At 36.3% G+C, this 15388-nt stretch overlaps 2 protein-coding genes across 3 annotated transcripts in view; both read left to right on the forward strand.

Annotated features, from left to right (window-relative positions):
- slc22a31 (solute carrier family 22 member 31) overlaps positions 1–8029 on the forward strand; it is a 19233-nt gene extending 11204 nt beyond the window's left edge. Inside the window, exons 6-9 of the mRNA XM_016540926.1 lie at positions 2299–2407; positions 3572–3786; positions 4024–4135; positions 6321–8029. Coding sequence (XP_016396412.1) covers positions 2299–2407; positions 3572–3786; positions 4024–4135; positions 6321–6753 — 869 coding nt within the window. The 3' untranslated portion in view covers positions 6754–8029. The remainder of the gene's footprint in view (positions 1–2298; positions 2408–3571; positions 3787–4023; positions 4136–6320) is intronic.
- Positions 8030–11381: 3352 nt separating this feature from the next.
- LOC107730168 (IST1 homolog) overlaps positions 11382–15388 on the forward strand; it is an 8046-nt gene continuing 4039 nt past the window's right edge. For both annotated transcript variants that reach the window (XM_016540922.1, XM_016540923.1), the window contains exons 1-6: positions 11382–11483; positions 12300–12396; positions 12494–12674; positions 12754–12841; positions 12930–13013; positions 15073–15183. In XM_016540922.1, coding sequence (XP_016396408.1) covers positions 12309–12396; positions 12494–12674; positions 12754–12841; positions 12930–13013; positions 15073–15183 — 552 coding nt within the window. In that variant the 5' untranslated portion in view covers positions 11382–11483; positions 12300–12308. The remainder of the gene's footprint in view (positions 11484–12299; positions 12397–12493; positions 12675–12753; positions 12842–12929; positions 13014–15072; positions 15184–15388) is intronic.

Here is a 15388-nt window from a genome sequence, read left to right on the forward strand (position 1 = left end):
ATGTTCTTAACTGGTTTAGTTCATATCTTTCATGGAGAACTTTTTCTGTTGAATTAGGAAATTTCTCATCCTCTTCTGCTCTGATGAAGTGTGGGGTTCCCCAAGGACCAATATTGGGTCCAGCGTTATTTTCTATTTACATGCTTCCTTTGGCTGTTATCTGTCAGAAACATAATGTATGCTATCATCTTTATGCCGATGATACACAGCTTTATCTGCCTATAAAAATGGGGGATAATTCGGCCTTACAGTGTCTTTTTGCATGTTTTAATGATATTAAGGAATGGATGGCAGCAAATTTTCTTCACTTGAATGAATCAAAGACTGAAGTGATAGTGTTTGGCCCTCCGAGTGTTCCTGAACCCATAATTAATCAATTAGGTTAATTTAAATCTAAGGTACATAATCATGCAAAGAGTCTTGGAGTCATTTTTGAAGCAGAGTTAAAGTTTGATAAGCACATTAATTATGTGGTTAGAGGTGGTTTTTACCAATTAAGGAATATATTAAAATTGAAACCTTTTCTGTCTTTTAATGATTTGGAAGTTGTTATCCATGCTTTTATCATGTCCAGATTGGACTATTGTAATTCCTTGTACTATGGTGTTTCTCATGCATCAATTTCACACCTGCAGCTGGTTCAAAATGCAGCTGTTAGGCATTTAACTGAGACTAGGAAATTTGTAAGTATAACACCAGTATTAGCATCCCTTCATTGGCTTCCAGTTAAATTTAGGATTCAGTATAAGTTATTATTATTTGTTTTTAAAGGTTTAAATGGATTGGCACCAAGTTATATTAGTGAACTTCTTCAGCAGCATACATCATCCAGGCCCTTACGATCTACACAAAGACTCCAGCTAGTTGTTCCCAAGTCTCGATTAAAATCAAAAGGAGACAGGGCCTTTTCTGTTGCAGCTCCTCGTCTATGGAATAGTTTACCTCTCCATGTTAGATCTTGTACCACTCTTGATGTTTTTAAATCTCATTTAAAGACTTATCTCTTCTCTCTTGCATTTGACTGTAATTAATTGTATCTATTTTTGTGATGTGTTACTGTGTTTTATAATTTTAGACTGTATGTGTCATGTGTGCTTAGTAAAGCGCTTTGGCCAACGTCTGTTGTTTTTAAACGTGCTATATAAATAAAACAGAATAGAATAGAATATTCAGCTTTCAGATGATAAGCGGGCCTAATACTCACACTTGCGGCATTTGCACTTGACCACTTGTCTTAAGTATTTCCTCTACTTAGTCTAAGTGTTCAAGTGAACGTTAAGACCTCAAGTGTGTGCAGAACTTTTGATTATGTGATGGGACACACTTACAACATGATAATGTTTATACAAAACTTTATTTACTTTGAGTTTCCCTCGGAATTTGGCACATTCCTGAACCTGTTCCAGGGTTATTATTGGTAACTAAAACTAATATCATAAATACATATTCATTACGTGCGTAGCCTCAAATACTGCTATTAGAGGTAATGTGTCTGCTAAATGACTAAATGTAATGTAAATGTAGAGGTAATGTGGATTTAGTGTGCGTTAAGGGTACTGAGCTTTTGTGTTTATCAGACATAGGACAGTCTTGTGCATTTAGTTCCTGTCATGTTCACGCTCTTTTAAGTGGCTAAGACTGCAAGCGTGGGTACTGGGACAGACCAGTAGAGTAGACTCGGACATACAGATACACACTTTTTTGAGCATTTGTCTGGCCAAATGAGTCATGCTCAAATTCAAACACCCTATTTATAATAATGTCTTAAAAAATAAAACAAAATAAATCTGAAGTTTGCATGCAGACTTCATGGAAAATTACTACCCAACAGTCAATGCAGCGTCATCACCAGAATGTAGTTTTGAGAACCCATGGCCTGAGGGTGGCATTTGAGAGATGGTCAGAGATATTTATGGCAACACTGTCTAATCAATCAGTAGAGCTGTCATGGTGTGATTATACTTTTCACAGGATCAAATGAAAGGAAGCATCTAGCACACGAGGGTAGCGTTGGTTCCGTGACAAGGCTGCTGTTTTTTCTGTGATTTTTTTCTTTCTTCATGCAGTAATGATATCCCAGCTCACTTGCTGAATTACATTACAGCAAATCAAGGCCCATCATGGATAGTGAATAGAGCCATTTAGGGTGTTTAATCTGAAGGAATTGAGCCCATCCCTCCCAGAGAATGTTTCGCTTGGAATGTGCTGGTCAGGTGTTCCTGGAAAAGCCTGTTAGAATTCTACCAACTCTTCACTCTTTAACCCTCTACTTTAAATTCTCTCTGTCTTTTTCTGTAGAGATAGATGAGGTATTCCCTGAAGACATCCAGCCAGAGTATCATCATGTTGTAGAGTTGCGTCACACCAGAGTCATCTGGAAGAACTGCCTCATCTTGGGCTTCACTCTGTAAGTTACACTAGAAAATGTGGCTGCAAGCCAATCACAAACTTCTATTACACATTTAAGTATGTAATATTAAAAACCGCTGTGGAAATCTAGACCCAACATTCATCGCTGTTTTTAAACAATTGGAAATAAGTGATTCGGCACAAACTCCTCCATTTTGTGGGCCAATATTAACCTTAAAAGCACAAACTCTTCAAAAAAATCCCAGCACATTTTCAGAATTCTATTATTTGGGAAATGCTAATTTTGATCTTGTGAATCCTATGCAAGTGGGTATACTTCTAACAATAAATAAGCAAAATCCTGCATTCAATTTTGTGTATTAGGATTTTATTTTGTAAACGCATTTATTAATCTTTTGAAAAGCATTTATAAATCTTAGTTGAATTTAATTTCAGCATTTACTAATACATCATTAAAATTGATAGTTTTATGGGTAAATATTACTTAAAGGGTTAGTTCACCCAAAAATGAAAATTCTGTCATTAATTACTTACCCTCATGTAGTTCCAAACATGGAAGACCTCCGTTCATCTTCGGAACACAAATTAAGATATTTTTGTTGAATTCTGAGAACTCTCTGAGCCTCCCATAGACAGCAATGTAATTACCACGATCAAGGTCCAGAAACGTAGCAAGATGTCACACGGAGGAGACGAATTGTTGAATAAAGTCGTTATTTTTGTTTTCTTTGCGTAAAAAAAGTATTCTCGTAGTTTCATAAAAATTACGGTTGAACCCCTGATGTCACATGGATTATTTTGCCGATCTCCTTGCTACGTTTCTGGACCTTGATCATGGTAATTACATTGCTAGATCTATGGGAGGCTCAGAGAGCTCTCAGAATTAATCAAAAATATCTTAATTAGTGTTCTGAAGATGAACGGAGGTCTTACGGGTTTAGAACGACATGAGGGTGAGTAATTAATGACAGAATTTTCATTTTTGGGTGAACTATCCCTTTAATGGACCTGAGCTAAAATGAACTAAAAGTAAACCGTTTTTATTATCTAACATCAACAAAGATGAATAAATACCATCCGTAACAAATGTACTTCTCATTGACAGTTAATGCATTAACCAAAGTTAAGTAATGGAACCTTATTGTCAAGTGTTATCATTTCATTTTGATTCAAGTAAAAATGTTCTCCTTGTCATCCTCAGCTTCATTGGCACAGGAATCCAGTACTGCTTCACGCGTAACCTGCATATCTACTCGCCACACTTCTACTTCAGCTATTTTCTGCGTGTGCTGACTGGAGCTCTGGCCTGCATCTTCTTGTGTGTGTCTGTGGACCGCTTTGGCCGCAGGGGGATGCTGCTGCTGGCAGCCATTGTCACGGGTCTGTCTTCACTGCTGCTGCTGGCCCTCACGCAATGTAAGCTCCTCTTCAAGCGTGACACAAAGACATGTGCTGTTCCAGAAGTTAGCTGGTGAACTAGACTGCCTTTATAACTCAGAATCAAAGAAACTATGGCATGCATGTTTTCTTGAAAAGGCAATTACAGAATGCTTCACAACAAGCTCAGTGAAAATGTGGAAAGCCTTTGGATCTGTCCTATGATTTTTGGTTCGTTTTGGTTTTACTGACTCTGTCTCTACCGTCTTCTTTCAGACCTGCATGGAGGGCTTGTTCTGGTTCTGTCTGTAGTGGGTCTCCTCTCATCTCAGGCTTTGGCCATGCTCAGTGTGTTCTTTGGCAGTGAAGTCATGCCAACTGTTGTCCGGTAATCTCAACCTCCACTCTATAAAACAGTTACTACATACATCTGTGGCACGTTACACAAAGCTAGTTGAACAAACTCTTGAGTTTCACAGTAGGTCTGTGAAACCAAAAAAATCCAACCCGACTGAGATCAGGTTTGCAACGCTCGCTATAAACGTTCTCTGTCAACTTCGGGTTAACACAAGAGAATTGAATTAATTACATGGGTTCAAAAAGAGCTTAAAAGAACACGTGAAAGTTTGGCCATTTTAAAAGCTTTATATATTCTAAAACTTGTATTAATGTATGTATTATTTATAAATTCATTAAAATTAAGTTGAATATTAATTGTCAAAATATAATAGCTTAAATGTAATGCATTAATGATATAATGTATAGAATTTAGTTTTGCTTTGCAGTCTCTTAGTCTCAGGTTTAGTGTAAGTTACCATGATGATAAACAACCAAATAAAAATCCAACTTCTAGAACTCCAAAATCCAGAGTTTGCTTAAACTAAACTCAAACCTACCTGGGTGGTTTGTGAGGTTTCATAAAATAAAAACGGCAACAAGAAAATGTGTATTTATTTGTTAATTCTTCCGCCAAGCAATGTAGTTCTCAAACAATGTTTAGCAGAATGGTTTTCAAGCCACAGAAGTGTAGTAATACTGCAGTAATACTAATATAATGAGGTCACAGCCAGGGATTGCATAAGGAGTGTTTTACAACAGCTTCGAATGCAGCTTAGCAAATCATATTAAGGACCGGAACTATCTGATGTATAAAAATGATTTTAGCGTGTAAACTCCATACTGTATTAAAAATAAATGTTCAAGAGTCCCGTGACAGGTCACCATTGAACTGCAGCTTAGTAACAAAAAAAAACACTATCAAACAAATATGACAAAACAAATACACAGACTTACAGAGTAGATTCGCAATGTTGCAAAATAGTACAAAAGAATGTTACTACCGTATTGACCCGAATATAAGACAATGTTTTTTTCTTGGAAATACATCTGAAAAAACGCGGTCGTCTTATATTCAGGGTCTAGACTTTGACATGTCAATAATACACCCACAACAATAGGTGGTGCCAAATACGCATAAAACGAGTGTGCCATTCAAAACAAAAATTAAAATAGGACAAATATGCAATATGAAAATAATTTAAGACAAAATGTGTTTTGCGGAGAAAAAACAAGATTTGGTTTTTAAAAAGCCTTTTTCCAAAAGGTACATCTGGAAAAAGGGGGGTCGTCTTATAATCAGGGTCGTCTTATATTCGGGCCAATACGGTATTTTGAATCAGTTCAAAAGAACTGATTAAGATTTTTTGTTTGTTTGCTTTTGAAAATATTATGCTCACCAGGGCTGCATTTATTTGATCAAAATTACAGTAAAAACAGTAATATTGTGAAATATTATTACATTATAACTGTTTTTTATTTTAGAATATTTAAAAATGTAGTTAATTCCTGTGATGCCAAAGCTAAATATTCAGAAGCCATACTCCAGTCTTCAGTGTCACATGATTCTTCAGAAATCATTCTAATATGATGATTTGGTGTTCAAGAGACATTTCTTATTATCAATGTTGGGAAAACATTTTTGCTGCTTAATATTGTTTGTGGAAACTTGACACAGCACTATTGAAATGATTAGGTAAGATTTAAAAAAAAAAAGAAAAGAAAAAAGAAATGAATTATTTTATTCTGCAAGGAAATATTAAATTGATCAAAAGTGAAATTTATGATGTTACAAAAGGCTTCTATGTCAAATAAATGTTCTTTTTAACTTTCATCAAAGAATTCTGAGAAAAATGTATCACATTTCTACAAATACATTCAGTAGCAAAAGCAGTTTTTAACATTGATAATAATGAGAACCATTACAAATAATTAAAGGTTATTAAGTAAGTACCATCAAAATTGAGCACTAAGTCAGCATATTGGAAGGATTTCTGAAGGATCATGTGATGCTGAAAACTGAAGTAAAGTCTGAAAATTCCATTTCAACATCACAAGAAAAAATAACATTTTAAAATGTTCAAATTAAAAAAAAATTTTTTTTAATGTAATAATATTTCAAAATATTACTGTTTTACTGTATGTTTGATCAAATAAATGAAGAGTCTTCTTTCAAAAAAACATTTTAAAAGCCATAATTATTCCATGTTGAGTGTTGTTAACTGTGTCTCTCTCAGCGGTGGTACATTGGGTCTGATCATGGCCGCAGGCTGTGTGGGAATGGCTGCTTCCTCTCTAATGGAGCTGCAGAATAACGGCGGCTATTTCCTGCATCACGTGATCTTTGCCTCCTTCGCCGTTCTCTCAGTCCTGTGCATCATGTTGCTGCCAGAGAGCAAACACAAGCCACTGCCAGACTCGCTTAAAGATGGAGAGCGGCAACGGCGTCCTCCTCTCTTCCTCTCACGCATGAACCGGGACAACCCACCCTTACTGCGCACGCAGCCACACAGCTCCGAGTACAACCGGGACAATTACTCCCGCCTCGTCACTGCCACCAAAAAGATGCTCGCCAAAGATGCTCTGCCATACAAGATCTCCATTTCGCCACAAGCGCCTCTACTGGCCAGTAATGGCACTGCTCCAGACGCCAATGACGACTCGTCCTAGCATTTCACCAAAGCTGTTTTTGACACGCAGGACCTCATCTCATAGCATGGCCAATTTGGCCACTGCGTCTTTTCCCAGGGAAGACGTCGTCTTGGTGTTTAAAATGTGGAGTATGTTGAGTATTTGGTTGATGAATGGCAAAGTTTTCAGTGTGTTGTGACTTTGTACGTTGATTTTGTATTGGTTCGGAATCCCAACTCTATGCACAGATGTTGCTGGGAGACTCTGTCCATAGTTTATAAGCTATCATGTCTCTCCTTTATGTTTGAATGGAGTTTTAAGATTTAGTATCGTGTCCACTTATAGTCACCTGAGAGCCATCGCCTGTCCACTTAGCGGTTGCATCTCATGTCTCTCATTAGTGTAGTCCTGTGACTAAAGCATAAAAGCTTACTTAACCTCACCGACTGGTGATTCACTGAGGGGTGCTAAAACATCCACTCAATATCATAGTTTTATTTGGAACGAATGGCTCTCGATGACGTCAGAATCGCTAGGGAAAAGTCTACTCTTTATAATGTTGGAATGTGATTTTGTTTTCTGTGGAATGGTAGCTCATCTCAATTTCTCCTTGTGGAGATTTGTCGCATCACATTCCTATCTTTCTGCTGTTTTGTCTACATGTCAAGTTGCGTTTTTTTTTCGTGTGTCAAGCAGAGCTAGAACTGAACCAAACCTGACAAAGCAAGGGAACTGTTTTTGTCATTGTGTTTGCTTTCCTATTTCTATTACATGTTTAAAATGGAAATAAACTGTTTATTGTACCAAGTTGAAGTAGTGCTCCTTGTATGTCTGATCCTGAAGCTAATATTTAACAAGTGAGCAAATTTAGACACTTGGTGTACCAGAGGGCTGCCGCATTTGCGTACTTTGTGTTTGCTGTTTAATAATAGAAATGAAAGGTCTGACAGTGTGGTTGTGAATGCTTTGTCACGTGCAGTTCTTACTTGTATGAAGTGTTTACCACCACATTTCTCTTCTTTGGCAGAGATGTGGGAATTCATTCAGTGCTACCTTCATACTGCATTATAGATATGTTCTAGCTGTATAGTGTATTGGGTGTGCATTATGGCAGTGGTTCCTAAACGTTTTTTGTTTTTTGTTTTTTGTCAGCCGAACCCCGTTACATGTCAAATATGTAATGCTTACCCCTGAGTTCATATTTAAATAATTTCACTATTAATTTAATGATGTTCACAGTTGTCTGTTATCAGTTAGTGGTCACAATAACATGCCTGTAAAAATAAAATAAAACAATTTCATCTTTTTTTTTTAGTGTTTAGGTGTTTTGTTTTCAATGTTTTAATTTTAAAAGTTTTTTCCCCCCTTTAATTTTACATTTTTAGGATTTAATTAAGTAGCCCCATACAGGTTCTTCACAAACCTCAGTTTGAGAAACCCTGATTATAAAGTAGCAACAACTTTTAATAAAGAATGGCATATTTTTTCTTTCTTTTGATATTATGTATCAATATAATATATAGCTGATGAACAAGAGTGATAAATCAAAAGTAATCTAAAAGTCAGAATACATTACCCAAAATATGTAAATTATTATTTTAATAATGTTTTCATCATGCAATCAGTAATGGACTACAATTTGCATTGCTGTTTGGATCTTTAAGATTATATACATACAGTGGGTACGGAAAGTATTCAGACCCCCTTAAATTTTTCACTCTTTGTTATATTGCAGCCATTTGCTAAAATACGTACATTAAACCAAATAGGAAATAAAACAGTTCTAGAATAAGCATGTGTCCTGTTCTGTGTCCTAAACTCCTGAAACATTGGTGTCTCATATTTTAGAGCAGTCAATGCAATTTGGGAAAGAAATCAATCAAATCTATATGTGTGTGAAAATATTCAGATGTAACCCCTTCGTAATCATTAACATTTTCAAAGTAACTGTTACAATTACCTTTATTTTGTAATTAAGTTGCATGTAATAAAATGTTATATGTAACTAGTTACTCCTCAACACTCCTCACACACACACACACACATTCATAAATATATATATATATAAAGACATTACAAAACAACATAATGAAGTATTATTACTGTTTTCTAATTTATTCCTCATAAAAAAAACAATAAGATATGAAGAAATAATAAGAAATGTTGTTTCCAAATCACCACAGAATAATTTCTGATCATTCTAATCATTCGTTAAAAGATTAGAATCTTTTAAAGGGGTCATATGATGCGATTTCAATTTTTCCTTTCTCTCTGGAGTGTTACAAGCTCTTGGTGCATAAAGAAGATCTGTAAAGTTGCAAAGACTAAAGTCTCAAATCCAAAGAGATATTCTTTATAAAAATATTTCAAAATATTACTGTTTTTACAGTTTTAACTGTTTTGTCGTTATGTACTCGAGCTTCCAAAACCACCAAGTGTCCAGGAGCTCGCTGATGCACTGATCAAGTTCCCAATCTGCCATCTCATCAGGAGACATGATGCATACAGGCTCATGAGGGCCACACACACTACTGACTTACATTATGAGTTACCGTGATGAAATTCATGCATGTTGGATCAGTCTGTAATGTATTTCTTTATTTATTTGTACTTTGATTTTTGGTGTGAATTTGACTCCAGCCTTTAATGGGTTGATGATTTTGGATTCCATTGACCATTGTCACATCATTTCATTCTCAACAAATTACACATTGTAGTGAAGATTTTCAACTTGAATATTTTGTTCATCAAGATCTAATGTGTGATTTAAATATTCCCTTAAAACAGTGGTGAGGCCAGAATTTTTCAAGTGAGTGGACCTTGGTGAAATAGGGTGGACTTCAGTGCCTTTGGCTTTTGGCTGAAAAAGAAAAGGGCCAAAAATATGATCTGAAAATATATGCCTAAATCGAAAATAAAAATATGACTAGAAAATGTGATGTTAAGCATAGTATATAACAGATAGACTGGTCATATGTCGTTGTTTCAGGACATCAAACAATACCAAATACATGCGAACAGTATAGGCTATACATGCGACTTTTGGGCTGCGTTTTGGTTTGTAGCTTCACCAAATATTAGCAAACCATAGTAGATTGACAGCTCTTGCATTTACCATTTGCCATAGAATAGCCTAGAAGCGCACAGCTGGAAGATCGACACTCATCCACCGGGATCTTATTAATTCTTTACTAGGGTTGTGCGATATTGACTATGATATCTCGATATTTTCTGGGATTTTGTCAATAGCAATTAGATAATTAGAGAAGACAATTAAATAATTAGACAATTTTTTTGCTGAGTGTGCTACCGTGGACAGCTGACTCCTAAAGTTTTTGTTATTCTTCATATTCTGTGTGGTGATCAGTTCACAGCAGTGATAGAAATTAATCTTTTCCAATAAGTTTAAATGGATTTTTACCTTTTATGGGCATTTTTTTATCTTTATACAGCCATTTTTTTTTCTAAAAGTGTGCATCACCTTTTGAGTCAAATTTTTAGATTTAATCAGTCAATTAGAATAATAAGACATTTGGGCTGTTAGCAAGCAAATGAAATCAGTATTGACAAAATGTATCTTTGCAATGCAGAGGAAACAGAAGCTGCATTAGAAGTGGCATTTAGATGTATTTACACACGGTTTAATGCAGCTCAGAGGGACATAGAATACCCGCAGTTGCAAATGCATAAATAATGTTTTGATATTTTAAACATAAAACGTAAAAAAAACTGATGTTTGAAATTATAAAAAAAATTAAAAGATACTTTAAATGTGAAATTAAAACCGCCAGTAGGTGGCAGCAAGTCACCGTTAATAAGTGAGTCATTGCGATTGAACTGAATCATTTAAACGGTTGATTCATTCAGGAACGAAACACCGTCATGTTGCTCAGAGATGCAAAACAGTGCTGTAGCTGTGTTTGCAATAATTTTTTGTTGTCGAAATAGAGCAAAAACAGGCAATATGCTGTCTAAAACGTAAGTATCTTAATTAACTTGTTTATTGAACTGTTGTAAAAATCAATATCACATTTGTAATCATGCTGATTTTTGGAGAAAAAACGGCACTCTTCGTGTGATATTAACTATATGAAATTATACATTTTCTGCCCCCATATATTGAATTTTGTGATAATTTTAAATACATTTTAATAGACTGAATCATGCAGTGAAAGAACGCACTCTAAATGCATACGCGCACTAGTCTAACCCACTACATCACATAATGTTTGCTTGCACTCTGTAGGTGTGCTATACTCGATTATGTCAAATCACACAACCTTAAAACAACAATTACGATATATATCGCACACCCCTATTATTCTTTACATAAATATATTGAGTGGACAAGCTGTCAGTCAGAGTGGGCCAGTGCCACCCTGGCCCTTATGTAGCCTCGCCACTGAAACACAATGCTTCAGTGCACTCACACTTAAAAATGTACAGTATTGTTTCAATATTCTGACCAATTATTTGCCCTATTTTAAGGTAGTGACTAGTGAGCTCAGGCATTTCTTGCCAACTTGACTATCTAGAGTAGACTATCTTGTCATGTGATATCATAAACATGACATTATTAAAGACATGTGATTTGTCCGCCCTAGTGACCGGGGTTTCCCCTCATAAGCGATTTTTCCACTGGCGACCATGTGACGCGTGGCGTCATGGATGAAGTCACGTCCAATGCGGAAGTGAATGCTACCTGAGCAGTCGCCCAAACATTCTAAACGAAACCGACACTTTCCCAGCGTCTGAAGAGGAACTGACATGTAAATATGATGTTTATTATATGTTCTGTACGGTATTTATGAGATATCCACGACGTTTTGATGAGTTGTCAGTATCTGTAGGTTCTTGAAGGTTTTGTTTAGCTTCTCTAGCCGCTAGTCGAGTCTCTTCCTGGTTTGAGCAGTCAGATTTCTGACAAGTCGAAAACCTGTTCAAATGTAATTTGTACGTTCGTTAGAGATCATTATAGATCCATATAAGTAATAACACGTGACTGCTTGTCAGCTTACTCTGTTTCATGTCATTTTACTCTGTTTTGGTTAACTGTTGTGACTCTCACTATCAGAGTCATCGGTCAGCATATGAAAGAGACTCGAATTAACAAATGATCCACCGTTTCTAGACAAGTAAGAGGGTAACCGGATTATTACTCTATTTTTGAACAAGTAACGTTGCCATGGTATTTTTTTGTAGTTATTGGGAGAACTATGTAGATACCAAGATAAATAAATCATTCAGTACAACAGTATAAGTACAGAACCGGAGTAATTTGATCAGATACCATAGTACTGCCACTGTATTTGACCTAAGGGACTACTGTTGTCATTTACACTGTTTTTTGGGTTCCTGGGTGTTAGACGTAACTAAAGTAGGTTTCTAAAAGCTGACTTGTGCTGTTGTCACCATATGGCAGTGACGTCACTCACCAAACAGGAGGCATATCTCGAATGCAAATCTCTATAATGCTTGAGCTTTTGCTTTAATAACATGTAAGATACTTGGGCCACTGTTATGGCCTTCAAAGAGTCTTTTCTGACCCTTTTACATGATCTTTGGCTCTTGACATTTTTCCGCAGAGCTCCATCATGCTTGGTGGAGGGTTTAAATCTGAGAGACTTCGTGTCAATCTCAGGCTGGTCATAAACCGCCTCAAACTTCTTGAGAAGAAGAAAAGTAAGTTTGGTTGTCTACAAGTTGCACATTTTGTCAAGTTTTGGATGTTCTAAGTTTAGTTGATTTAACGGAATTGAACTCGCTTGATCTGAATTAGCTGAATTAGCCCAGAAGTCTCGCAAGGAAATCGCAGACTACTTGTCGGCCGGCAAAGATGAGCGTGCGAGAATCAGAGTCGAGCACATCATCAGGGAGGATTATTTGGTGGAGGCCATGGAGATCCTGGAGTTATACTGTGATTTGCTGCTCACCCGTTTTGGCTTAATACAGTCCATGAAGTGAGTAACATTTTATTTTATTATTTTAAAAGTGATTTTATTTCTTCCATGTTCTTTAATTTTTCTATTCTCTTTTCAGAGAACTGGACCCTGGCCTACAAGAAGCAGTGTCCACTCTCATCTGGGCTGCCCCTCGACTGCAATCAGAAGTGGCAGAACTGAAGATTGTGGGTATCGTTTGTGTCTGTCTTTAATCTATTTCTGGGGTGTAGTTCTACTATGGAATATTCATGTCTTTTTTCCTTCCTTTCACAGGTTTCAGATCAGCTGTGTGCCAAATACAGCAAAGAGTATGGAAAGCTATGCAGGACAAATCAGATTGGAACAGTTAATGATAGGGTATGATGAAACATATTTGTTTAGAGGTGGTGGGCACAAAATTGAACTCGTAGTACTGTGTGCTTGGGCAAATATTACAATAACTATTGCTCATTCTTGGATTAGGGCATTTTCAAAGCTCCTTTAAGTAATAATTATGCTAAAATTATTAGATTTTTGGCATGTAACAGCACACCTGATCTACCTCAAATCATACTGCTTGATAAGGAGAAGTATCCCGTTACTTTCTGAAGGCTGGAATAAACTACATGACTTTTGCCAAGATTTTTTGCACCAATTCACTTTTTGGAGGAGTCAGTGCTAGTTGATGAAAATCATAGCTGGTCTGCAGATTTTGAGCAGTTGGAGGTAATTTCACTGAAAAATGTGTAGTGTATGATGGGCACAGTTGTTTTTCATTAGCTTCAGCTAATGATTTCATCCGGTTTGTAAATATCAAACATTTTTTATATTTTGTGCCAATTTTAGAACACAATTTGTTTTCATAGCAACGAGGCACATTTCTGTTTGAGTTTTTTGTGTATGTAAAAAGTCTGGTAATGTGTGATGCTCATTTAGTGTAATGATGGCCAGTTTTTCATCTCTAACCGTTCCCAGTGTTTTAAAATCTGTTCAGTTTTCAAAAGTCATGTAGTGTATTCCAACCTTAAAGGGATCGTTCACCCGAAAATGAAAATTCTGTCATTAATTACTCACCCTCATGTCGTTTCAAACCCGTAAGACCTTCGTTCATCTTCGGAACACAAATTAAGATATTTTTGATGGAATCTGAGAGCTGTCTGACCCTCCATAGACAGCAACGCAACTGAAATGTTCCCAAGTCCAGAAACGTAGCAAGGAGATCTGTAAAATAATCCATGTGACATCAGGGGTTCAACCGTAATTATACGAAGCTACGAGAATACTTTTTGTGCGCAAAAGAAAAAAAAATAACGACTTTATTCAACAATTCGTCTCCTCCGCGTCACCCTAGCGCCATTTTGGAGAGTATCCGCTGGACGTAAACAGCGTATGCTGTTCTGTGTCAGCTGCGTCACGCCGGATCTGTTTCCTACGTTGTTGTGATTTGATCTGAACGAAAACAGCGTATCTGTGTGTGCTACAGATGGCAAAATGGCGCTACAGGGTGACGCGGAGGAGACGAATTGTTGAATAAAGTCGTAATTTTTTTTTTCTTTTGCGCACAAAAAGTATTCTCGTAGCTTCGTATAATTACGGTTGAACCCCTGATGTCACATGGATTATTTTACAGATCTCCTTGCTACGTTTCTGGACTTGGGAACATTTCAGTTGCGTTGCTGTCTATGCAGGGTCAGACAGCTCTCAGATTCCATCAAAAATATCTTAATTTGTGTTCCGAAGATGAACGAAGGTCTTACGGGTTTGAAACGACATGAGGGTGAGTAATTAATGACAGAATTTTCATTTTTGGGTGAACTTACCGTTTAAGCAGTCAGATATATGACTTTTACCTGGTTGATGAAAAATTCCCTAGTCTTAAGGCTCTTTCATACCAAGAACAATAAGTAAAAAGCTAACTATTACAATAACTATATTAACATCCACATCAATAGACGATAATGTTCTTTGTGTGTGTGTATATATATATATATATATATGTGTATATATAATGTATATATGTGACCCTGCCTGGACCACAAAACCAGTCATAAGGGTCAATTTCTTTTGAAATTGAGATTTATACATCTGAAAGCTGAATAAATAAGTTTTCCATTGATGTATGGTTTGTTAGGATAGGACAATATTACTGCAAAAAAAATGCTTTTCTAGCTTAGATTTTTTGTCTTGTTTCCAGCCAAAATATCTAAAAATTCTTAAATCAAGAAGGATTTTCTAGACAAGTAAAAATTATTGTCTTGTTTTCAGAAAAAACAAGTCAAAATTAAGTGAGTTTTTGCTTGAAACAAGCAAAATAATCTGCCAATGGGGTAAGCAAAATAATCTTGTATTCTGTTTGAAATAAGGTTATTTTGCTTACCCCCATTGGCAGGTTCTACAAATCTGCTTTTTTAATTCATATTGCACCTTATTTCTGTAGCTTATGCACAAACTGAGCGTGGAGGCCCCTCCCAAGATTTTGGTGGAGCGTTACCTCATTGAGATCGCCAAAAACTACAACGTTCCCTATGAACCTGATGCCATGGTTCGGGTAGGAATCAATTTCCTCTTTTTTTTTTTTCCAACTTTCTCATCTCTACAGGCTACGGTGACGCATTGCTGCCACACACATATTATTTTATATTTGGACACCTGGGGTCGCCACATTCTGACATAAAAGAGGATCTGCACGCTGCTGAAATTATTGAAATACACTGTTTTAAATGTATTTTAATGTAATGGTTTTAATTGTAGCG

Source organism: Sinocyclocheilus rhinocerous, unplaced genomic scaffold (genome assembly GCF_001515625.1).
Source record: "Sinocyclocheilus rhinocerous isolate Xijiao unplaced genomic scaffold, SAMN03320098_v1.1 scaffold36, whole genome shotgun sequence".
Taxonomy (NCBI): Eukaryota; Metazoa; Chordata; class Actinopteri; order Cypriniformes; family Cyprinidae; genus Sinocyclocheilus; species Sinocyclocheilus rhinocerous.